This window comes from Neodiprion lecontei, chromosome 3 (assembly GCF_021901455.1).
Source record: "Neodiprion lecontei isolate iyNeoLeco1 chromosome 3, iyNeoLeco1.1, whole genome shotgun sequence".
NCBI classification, from domain to species: Eukaryota; Metazoa; Arthropoda; class Insecta; order Hymenoptera; family Diprionidae; genus Neodiprion; species Neodiprion lecontei.
The window spans coordinates 23,251,807-23,262,794 of record NC_060262.1 but is presented as its reverse complement, the minus strand read 5'-3'; the positions used below and the strand labels follow the sequence as shown (position 1 = coordinate 23,262,794).

Genomic DNA, 10,988 nt, shown 5'->3' with positions numbered 1-10,988 from the left:
CTTAAAAAGAGAGGTATTATTAGGCTGAGCTCCGCTGTTACTAGCTCAGCAGTCTCCTATCTCAATTTTTGGTACCAGTTATAAGAAACAATTTCGAACCTAATACTAGGGATCATTGTTGGTCTCTACTTGACTTTTGCCAGGAGGGGTGGAACTCTCCGTTATTAGAGTATGAGATTTTGATGAAATAATATTTGTGCATTGAAGAAATTAAAGAAATGAAATGAAATGGAATTTTGAAAAAGGTACGCCAAGGCGGTACCCTACCCTACCCTACCCTACCGCACCCTACCCCACTCTACCCTACCCGACCCTACCCTACCCTACCCTACTACTCCTATTCCTATTCCTATTCCTACTACTTCTATTCCTACTTCTACTCCTATTTATACTTCTTCTATTCCTATTTCTACACCTACTACTGATCCTACTTCTATTTCAACACCTACTTCTGATTCCACTCCTACTCCTGATTCTGCTCCTACTCCTGATCCTACACCTGATTCTAGTCCTAATCCTACTTCTACTCCTACTCGTACTCTATTCAATACTTTAGAATGTTATACTCACAGTGCACAAATCCTCGTCATCCTCGTCCACCTTGTTCTCCTCGTCTTCCTCGTTCTCCTCCTCGTCCACCTCTTGCCCCTGAAGTCGAGTTTCACCAAGTAATGGACCTGGAGCGCAGGAACCACGCAGCGCTTGTCCTGGAAGTCGAGTTTTACCAAGTAGTAGACCTTGAGCGCAGAAACTACGGAGCGCTTGTGCTGGAAGTCGAGTTGCACCAGGAAGCGGACCTGGAGCGCAGGATCCAGCAGGTAGAGAACCCGGCATTCGAAATCTGCGTGCCGCGATTTCCACACGTCCGCTCTACTACGCGGTTGTTTCCAAACTGAGGAACTTGGCTAGCTGATTACTATAGATCGATGACGTCAAGAGAGAAAAAATTCTGGGTGACGTCACTTTCTGAATATTTGAACATCCAAACATCCAAACTCTGGTTTCGAACTTTAATACTATGCATGATGCATGATGTATGATGTATGATGTATGATGTATGATAGGACAAGATGTATAATGATTCTAGTTTTCACATTACAGACGAGAAATACACAAGATGTTCGGAAATGGTAGGAGGTCGTAGGAGGTGTTCGGAGGTGGTAGGAGGTGTTTGAAGGCGGTAGAAGTTGGTCGGAGGTGTTTATCGGCGGCTGGAGGGGGTGGGAAGTCTTTGAAGGTGGTTGGTGGTGATCCGTGGTGGTCGAGGAGGACGATGATGACGAGATTTACGCGGGGCGGAAAGAGGTGGAGGACGGAGACGAAGTGGCCGCGTCTTCTCACGGGGATGATCCAGCTGATCGACATGTCTAAGTAGCAGTCGACAAGTAGTCATACGTACTCTCTTTGTACCGACTCAATCTCAAGCTTCCATACCGTCACTGCTTTGGCTGCTACGAATGTCGGTGTGAGTCCGTTAGGTAGAGTCGACAGAGCAGAAACCTCCTACGCTCCCAAGCCCACCTGGACCCACTTGCCCGCCGAAAACTGGTCACAAAAATCTGCCCAGAGTTGACCGTCTTTATATTTTATAGTCAACGCTGTAGACTAAACGCAGCTGCTGAAGTGAGAAAATGAGAGGCATTATCACATAATTTGTATAGAATTGCACTCACATTTTGTTTCGAACCGAAACAAGTTAGCCGGAAAACTGAGGCGTTTGTGCGTTTTACCGTACATACGTACAACCTAACCTAAATCCACCTTAATCTAATCTAACTTAACCTGAGCTATTTCAACACTTCGACGAACTGTGTTTATTACTTAGACTGTTATTTATGATAACTTGGAGGAAGGAAAAGATTGCGAATATCAAGGAATAGTGACTGGAATTTTTGTCAAATTACCCTGCTCAACTTGAAGATATCGTATGTCCAGATACCCAAAGTGAAGAGACCTCAAAAAATGAATCAATTTGAGGAACCAATGGATGTAGATACGAGCGTATCTTTGACTGAGATTGATAAATCTATTGACTCAAAATCATTTATAAGTGACTTGAGCGATACCAAACTCAGTACTGAAGATAATGTTTCAACTCAGGTAATCCGTATCATTTAGATTGGTGTGCTGTTACTTTTCACAGCACAGAGTAAACTTATATGGGTCACTCCAAGCATTACTACACTTCAAGTATTAGTGTCCTGAATTTTTTCTTAAGGTTATAACAAGTACAGTCTCTGCTCTACTGTTCCTGAAGTTTTTGTAAATTATCATATTTTATTTGATTCAAAACCCGAACACATATAAGATAAGAACCATGCTGTTGGTACTCGACATCCTGAAGACATTCTTGCATGATCTGTATGTAACGCATATACGGGCACTTTTATTTATCATCATAGGAATACATGTTCGGATTGACTGTTCTGAGTTTACTATGTACTGCGAGCAAACGCAGCAAAACGTCTAGTTTACAATTCAGCTAATAAAAATTTATTCACGCATAGACCATGTAAACGTCACATAAACTATTGCCAGTAAATTGGAAAAACTGTATCAAAAGTCAGCAAACCAGGCAAAATCTTTGCTGATGCTTGTACACACAAATGAAACAACCATATTACATAATAGAAATGAATCCGAGCAAATTCTAATAACAGAAGTTAAAATATGAATCATGCAAAAGGTTTTACAACCCAAAGTTCAACATGATCAAACTCAGGCATTTTGATCCAAATTGAATGGTCTCAAGCTCATTTTGCCTACTGTCCAGATATCCACAAATTGTCTTATAAAACATTCTAAAAGTCTCGCGCAATAATATGTATGTATATATATGTATATAATAATAGTATGCTTCAATGAGCATACGTAATTGTTGACGAACATCTGTTTTACTGTACTTATATAAATTAAGTTTTATTCATTCTGGAGTTGCTTATTTGTTAAATTTTTTCGCAAAAGAAACACCAGAATTTGATCATGTTGAAAATTCTAATTATCTTAGCTTGTGTTACTCGGATTTGCTCAGATTCATTTCTATAGCGCAGTAAGGACGTTTATTTCTATCCACTACCTTTGGTGCAAATAACATTGCTATAGTTTTTTAATAATATATCAAGTTCTGAACCTGCTGTGTTTACCTTTCTGTTTATGTTGTGCGATATCATCAACTTGAGCGATATGCAGAATTATTAATATAAGGATACTAAATTTTTATTCTAATTCGTCAGCAGAGTTTGTACGCTTTTTGGACGCTGAAATTCCTTGACTTTTCCAGGTATTCCAGCTTGAAAATAGAATTTTCCCAGTATCCTTTCAAGAAATATGCATATGAAATATAATTCAATATTACCTAGTAAATAACTTACTATCTGATTATCAATTGACAAACATCAGCCTTAGATTATCCGTAAAAAAATAAAAATGAAAGAAGGTTTGGTATTAACTAATATACATAGAATGTATGAAGTGGTACGGCGAAACTAAATTTTAAGTGCATTTTTTTTTTCTTAAAATTGATAGTATTTTGTATAAGAACAAATTTATTTCTTCGACAGACTCCAAATTCCAGCTTTATATTCAAAATTCCCTGACTTTTCCCTGCTCCAAGAAATACCCTAAGTTTTCCCAGTTTTCCAGGTTTTCCCTGTGCGTACGAACCCTGGTCGTTGACCACTGCAATGCATTTGAACACTTTGTATGCATCAATAGGAAATGCTACCATGCTGGAAAATCATAAAACAATCTCACTGTTATCAAGTATAAAAAATGTTTAAAAAATGCCTATTTAGCCGTGTAATGAGTTACTTACGCCTTATAATAAATGCCGGATCCTTTTCACGAAAATTTATCTATCTTCTTCAAATAAACAAGTTGAAAAAAATCAGAAAAACATTAAATCTGCATACAATTCTCCTGGTTACTTGTTATTTCACCTAAAATATAACAAGGCTGAAGTTAGTAACGTTAACGTAAGGAAACATCAGGGAAAATATCATTATTGCTCCATTTTGCAATGACTTTCAAGGAGTTGGTTATTTTTTTAATAAGAGTATATTTTGTTTTTCATGGTTTACTAAATTTCAGACATTCCTAATGGTGCGAAATATCGATTTTTCTTAAACCTGCAATGTCACAGTAATGTTACTAACTTCATCCTCACAAAATGTGAAATACCGACTTTGTTATTCCCACATTATTAAATTGATTGCCCTATCCATCTTACTTACAGCAAATTATTGCAATTGATTAATTGGCATGATTTTTATCGTACATTATCTTTTGGCAGTATATCATTATTAATATCTAATGTACTGGACCTGACTTTTCAAAGTGGTTACAAGATGTTCTTAAATGTACATAAATTTTATTTTAACCTAATGAAATTCAAAAAATATTTATGATCAAGTTCAGATTGAAAACGGTCATTTAATTTTGATGATCTAAACATCGATTAGAAGCCAATTTTACGTTTACGCAAGAGTTGCTTGTTTTATTTTTTTTCCATACATTGCATATAATTTTTGTTTTAGGCGGTATTGTCTTACATGAAAATTATGCATTAAACAAATCATATGATGGTACTATTGTAGGAAACACCGCCTGACGAACAAGACGGTGTGATCACAAGTGGAGATACATTCAGTACAGAGGAAAAAATAAAACTGGAGAAACGTGCTAAACGGTTTGGGCTTACTGAGGACATTAAAAACTCATCTGAATTTCAAGAACCAGAACTGTATAATAGGTAATACTTGAACCTTTGTCATGTTACTATCTGTTACTATTCTATTATCATTACTTAAGCTTGTTCAACAGTGCTGTATGTTATTTAAAAAGATATGCGAGTAGACGGCTGAAAGAGTGGGTAAACTTTGGTAATTTATATCTTGACAACCATTTATTTAACTCGATTTGAACTGTACTTATATTATTAGAATCAATTTACAGGAAGCATTGTTATTGATAATAACATCAGCCACTTTGCTCAGTTGTACGTCATGCATTACTCGGGATATCTTAAAAACAGCTAAACCAATTTACTACAAATTTGGAGACAATTCTTGGATAGTTCATCCTTAGTTCATATGTGCCACCTTGTGTTTTTTCTTTTCAATAATATGCCGACCGTTTTAAATTGATTGCTTTATTGTTTCGACAAAAAAAATATGATGATTTCATAAACAATGGTATTGCGGTAAAGCGGATGCACTACCCGAGACAACTCTCACCAAATTAGAAGTAAATAATCAGTTCAGCCATTTGGGAGATATCGTAGACAATGCACACCATGTCACCGAGCAAAATGGTAGCATTATTCTCACCAAGAATGCTACTTATTATTGATTGTAATAGAAAGAAGATGTAAATAAAGTTTGACATACTTACTTCTGATTAAAATATACTCCAATGGAATTGAATAACAGGTTGTTGAGTTGGAAATACCCAAATTTCACCCGCTTTTCTTAAAACCATCCATTCTGTAGTCCTTGGAAATATTAATTGCTTGTAAAACGAGCGCGGTATTGAAATCAGTTGTTCAAATGGACACATTCTGAATTTCACAACATTCACTTACGTACACTGTGAGCATTTTTAACTGGCTGTACCCGGTGGTGCGCTCTGAGGTTGAAAACTGGGGAAATCGCATCCAGTGCATATGAAGTGGAGCCAGTTAAAAATGCTATCATGACATACAATTTGGTTTATGTTGTCAAGTGTATCATATTTTTGGAAAATTGGAACAAATAGTTAAAAACATGTGGGCGTAAATTCCCAGTCTTTGCTATTCCCTTTATTAAGGTCTCCATACCATGATTTCTAGCCTTGGTATAACAGAAGAAAATGATACTGTAAAAAATCTTAGACTAAACGTATTGCACATGCGGGGAACCGAAGAAATGAGCACTACAGATGTGTTCAAATACTTTGAAGATTTTGCTCCAGCGTCAATAGAATGGATCAATGATGTATCTTGTAAGTACTATTGTTGCATTTTTCTTTTGTATTTCGCAATTATGAAAAACAAAAAGACGTTATGAGAAGTTTTGAAATGTGTTGGAGTTAATTCTCTTTCATTCGCGATTTCTATGATTTTTAGGCAATGTCGTATGGCTAGATAACTTGACTGCTGCGAGAGCGTTATTACGACTTTCGAAAAAAATCACAGGCCTGGGTGAAACGATTAAGGCTGAAAAAAATTCAGCTTCGAATACACCAAGTCGTGATGATGATACTAATGTTGCAAATGAAGAATGCGTCATAGAAATGTCTGAGGATGATATCGGTGATGGAATGGAAGGCAAAAAAACGGAAAATTCGATACACAGCAAAGATATAAATTGTCCACTACCGCCTGGACTTTGGAGAAAAGGTATCGACTGTCCGAAATCTAAATGTATTCTTTTACGTTTTGCCACACGAGCGGATAAAAAACAACCGAAAGCCGAAAAAATGAGTGACTATTACAAGAAGTATGGAAATCCTAACTTTGGAGGTAAGATTCAACATTTTTTTATTTATATGTCAATATCTACCATTCGAACACTTGTCACCATTATTTGAAATTTTTACCGTCAGATTGAATTTTTCTGTAATAAATTAAAAATCTCTAAATAAACCTTGATCCTCATAGTCTAGATGTTCATTTGTATTGTGTTATCCTGCGCACAAATCTTTCTCATATTCGCAGATTTGAGTTTGATTTTGCTTCAAAAAAATTAATTCACATAATCTTAATCTGCGGTATCAAATCTCTTGTTCGCCATTTTGAGTGTCTACTGTTTCCTGACTCTCCAGAACTATTCAATGCAATTTCTAGCATATGAGACACCACTCACCTCCATAAGTGAGCTAGAAAATTTTGTTCATTTGTGCGACCCCAACAAACTTCAACTAAAGATAGATGAATGTTTTAGCACAACATATAATAAGTTGTAATACATAGTTTTCGTCTCCATTATACCATAAATATAAGTATAAAACGGACCTATTCCACAAAGAACCTCAACATTATTTTCGACTCTTATAAAGTTGACCTACAGTAGTCACATCAATCACGTATTAAATTATTTATTTTTCGTGCTCTACATATATCTATTTATACTCTCGCGGTCAATTTTATAAAATGATTGATTATGCGTAAGACAGTGATTCAAATTGTTTCAGAAAAGATTTTAATAATTGGATGCTGAGTTTTTTTTCAGGTATTAAAGGAATTTTAACTGAATCGCGTAAACGTATGTATAAAGAACTAAAACATGGAAGAAAACTACCGAAACGGGAAAGCTCCGTCAGTAAAGAAGCAGATAAAAACAATTCGAAAAATCCTTGGGGATCTTTGTCTCAAACGTGGGGTATCAACGATTTTACCGAAGAAGATTGTATTGCTAAAAATATAACTAAAGATCAGAGCAACAACGTAAAAGAACGACTAGGGTTGAAACCAATATCGAAAGCGGTACATCATCATTCGGAAGAATCAGAAAGTAGTTCTCAGGGTGAGAGCGATGAGGAATGGTGTAAACGAAGTAAAGTAATGAGAATGCGAATGCATGCCGATGACGAAGAGGAAAAAGTTCAAAAACGTCGACTGCAGTTGAAACATCAGGTATAAATTATATTCTGCATCTCAACTATATAAAACCGTACTACTGAATAATGAGTTTGGTGCTAGTTTAACAAAGATAAGACATAGCTATATTTGGGGTTAATGTAATTATAAATTCTGTAGAATAGAGACCCTTAAATTCAACATCAGGGAAAAGTTTGCAAAAAATGCTTTATCTCGCAACCTATAAAAAATAAATGCTGAAGAGCATTCTCAACTCTCATGGCCTCTCACTACATAACATGTACATGTATTGCAGGCAGCAAGAATTTCGGCATCCAGAACTGATGACCTACGATCCAGATTGTGCAATTCTCGAAATCAACCTGATCTTTTCCGTGGCGCAATTCAGGTTGTAGTTACCAATAACCAAATTGTACCAGATTCTTTGAAGAAAAGTAGATCTGAGGTGAGGGAAGATGAATCTAGTGCAAGGTTTTAGTATTTAGTATTTAGATATTATTTAAAAGTGAATAAGTTGTGCCACATGCCGATCAGTCTGCAATGAATGCATATCTTCTATTTCCACAATCACTGATTGAAGATCGCTAAGAAGTTGTGATACAAAATATTTGTGCCAAAACCGATTCACCTTGCATTATAAATACAAATGGGAGTCGATACATGTAGGAGAATAATGTTACCTCTGCACCCTCTATAGCCTTTTATGTATTTCAAAATAATATCCTTTATCAGTGCGATAACATTACTTTAACACTTGTTGACGGAAGTGAGAATGTATGCAAGTAAAATATCCAAGACTGGTTTAAATATTTTGCAATAAAATTAATTGATTCATATTTATGGAGAGAAACATATACTTTGTTTTTCTTACGCACAAAATTGATCTATTTGAAGGATGAATGCATAGAAGAGGTACAGGAAGAGGAAGAGGAAGAAGGTGAAATTGTTGATACACCTGAGGAAGCAGTTGATGTACAAGATGAAAGTCTTAACGACACAGATGATGACCAAGAAAGTGACGAATCAGAAAGAAGCGAAAAGGAAGTCCAGGGTCCTCGTGGAAGTGTGATTAAAGTGGTTCAACACAAACCTCGTGTCGCCTCTACTGTTTGGGCAAGGCTAAATAATAAGAAAACTGAATGCGATGACGAACCCAAGCAAAGGTTAGTTGACATCTGTAATTAATTCATAGTTAATAAGGGCGATGCATTTGAAGAACCATTTTTCTTAATTCTGCAAAAGTACAACTCTGTATCTCGATTAGAAATTATATCTGTAAATACGGTTTTTCTCATTTCTATAACATTGTTTTTTGCGGCTTATCATTTTTTTTTCAAGTCTCGTAGACATTAACAAAATCTGAAAATTATATGTACCCAAGGTATGCTGTAAGTATTATTTGTAAGAACTTTGAGAGGCCCCTTATGCAACATTTCATAGCTGCAAAACAATGAACATCAAGGCTCTGGAAGTCGTAATTTATAGTAGACTATAACATATTTTGATGTTTTAAGAAAAATGGGACCTGTCATGGTTTAATTTTGGCCTTTTAGTTGAATACCCGTGAAATAATCCAATGAAATGATTTTAGTAATGTTTATAAAAAATATGTATGCAAAACAGCAATTTATCACAGTAGTAATAAACGTTTTTGAGCATTGTGGTATGAATTAATTCCCTCTGTTCAAGACGTCCAACAACAGGGGACTTGAGAGACACATTGCGAGGTGATTTACGCTCGCGGCTTGGAAAACAAACAAGGGGACGATCCCCTCTTAGAATAGAAGTGAAAAATGACAAATATGCCAGCGACACTGATTCTGAGTGACTGATTATCCCATGAATGGTAAAGTTGTGACTAGCTATTAGTTAGGTTTTATAAAATTGATAAAAAATTGGCGTCGTAGAGGGAATTATGATTAACATTAAGTACATGCATGCGTACAGGTTTATGGGCAAATCTATCATACCTTTTAATTTTCACTATTTGAAACATATCGAAAAATAATGTAGGACAAAGTTTTATGCAGAGCTCATAGTACTTCAGAAATATTCCAGTATACTGAAAACTGGCTACAAGACAACAAATATTGAAGTAGGTGTTTCAATTAGCACTGCGTGAGATAACAAAATTTATGAAGCAACTTGTACCTGCTAACAATCAAATTTATGAACACAGAAATGACAATCAGTTTATCAATGTTATTCTACTCATTGATCTTTATACAGATGTAGAGTTCCCCTTCTTTCTCTATGTCTTTGTATGCATAAATTGACCTGTCAAGCGTCGTTCCCAACTAGAAAGTGCATGCTCTTATGCGTCTTGTAGTCGAAAAGAAATTGCTCGACAATAAACATTTGTCATACTTACATAAATTCGGACTTGGATTTTGGGTGTTTGGTAAAATTTTGATCAATCTAGCTCGATCAAGGACTCAATTTGTTACTAATACTGAGTTTTGATAAAAAGCTTACAGGTGTGAATGCATTTTGGCAATATCAATAGTTTTCTGGTATCCAGATTAACTATTGACTTGGTACTAGGTAATATTTTTCGGCTATGACATTGTTAATATGGTATAGTAAGTAGTATTATATCTGTAAAACTACTTGCGTACCTGTAGCCTCAGAGTTAGACAGGTTTGTAGATGATTTTCACAGTGTTATTGCTGATTCGAAATTATGAGACGCTATAAATTGAACTCCATCAATTTGAGTACCCTTGAAAGTTGAAAGTTTTGGAGATTTGCCGATATGCTGTTCGTGTAGTTAATAACTACAAAGAATAAGAAACAAACACGTTAGTATTCTGAACTGTAAAGTATATTTCCTTTATAATGGATCGTAACACTCCAGGATTTGTCAAACACTACCTAATACTCTTAGTCGACTTCCTGTATGTCATGATCATAAATAAAAAAAATAAAGTTATTCTAGAGTTAATCTTTCTACGTCGAATTTACTTTTTTCAGAACAAATGACTTGTTAAGGCGATGTTTGTTGGTTAGAGAGAGTTAACTATCGAAATAAAATGTTACTCATTTGTTTCAATTAAAAATACTTGAGCTGAAACAATTGTTCTAACTGAATATAATATACTTGGTAAATTCAACGAATCCCTTTTCTGTGTTTACTTACTTGTTCTCAACAGTTGACAATTTAATAAATATTTTCGTAAGGTTTCATTGCTATTAGTGATTAAAACAAACAGCCAGGCAGGTTCATTTATAGAAATATTTATTGAATGCTCGTCGACGGCTGTAATAGGCAAATTCATTTTATAAATCTTGTATGAAAATCACACAGTATACATAAACATCACAGTATATTATCGGGAAATTTGTAAGGAAAATAAAGATCTAACAACGTGTACACTTACAATTAGTGAAGTTGAAATAATGTCACTCTACAA

At 35.3% G+C, this 10,988-nt stretch overlaps 1 protein-coding gene across 3 annotated transcripts; it reads left to right on the top strand.

The window, feature by feature from the left end:
- Positions 1 to 881: 881 nt before the first annotated feature.
- Positions 882 to 10,519, top strand: LOC107224761 (nuclear cap-binding protein subunit 3). 3 transcript variants are annotated; one of them, XM_046735291.1, is made up of 9 exons: positions 882 to 953; positions 1,102 to 1,465; positions 4,596 to 4,750; positions 5,828 to 5,979; positions 6,104 to 6,499; positions 7,209 to 7,612; positions 7,872 to 8,021; positions 8,471 to 8,739; positions 9,266 to 10,519. In XM_046735291.1, exons 4-9 carry the CDS (start codon positions 5,886 to 5,888, stop codon positions 9,402 to 9,404), a joined length of 1,452 nt encoding a protein of 483 aa, XP_046591247.1. In that variant the 5' UTR covers positions 882 to 953; positions 1,102 to 1,465; positions 4,596 to 4,750; positions 5,828 to 5,885; the 3' UTR covers positions 9,405 to 10,519. The 3 variants fall into 3 exon arrangements, with proteins under 3 accessions (XP_046591247.1, XP_046591246.1, XP_015520427.1); XM_046735290.1 differs by having other exon boundaries at positions 914 to 1,465; XM_015664941.2 differs by lacking the exons at positions 882 to 953; positions 1,102 to 1,465 and adding an exon at positions 1,944 to 2,100.
- The last annotated feature ends 469 nt before the right edge of the window (positions 10,520 to 10,988 follow it).

Excerpts from the sequence above, each read along its gene's own strand:
- LOC107224761 (XM_015664941.2), top strand. The coding sequence starts at position 1,963 with ATGAATCAATTTGAGGAACCAATGGATGTAGATACGAGCGTATCTTTG. Across the intron at positions 6,500-7,208 it reads TGGAAATCCTAACTTTGGAG|GTATTAAAGGAATTTTAACT; the intron begins GTAAGATTCAAC and ends GTTTTTTTTCAG. Across the intron at positions 8,740-9,265 it reads GATGACGAACCCAAGCAAAG|ACGTCCAACAACAGGGGACT; the intron begins GTTAGTTGACAT and ends CCTCTGTTCAAG.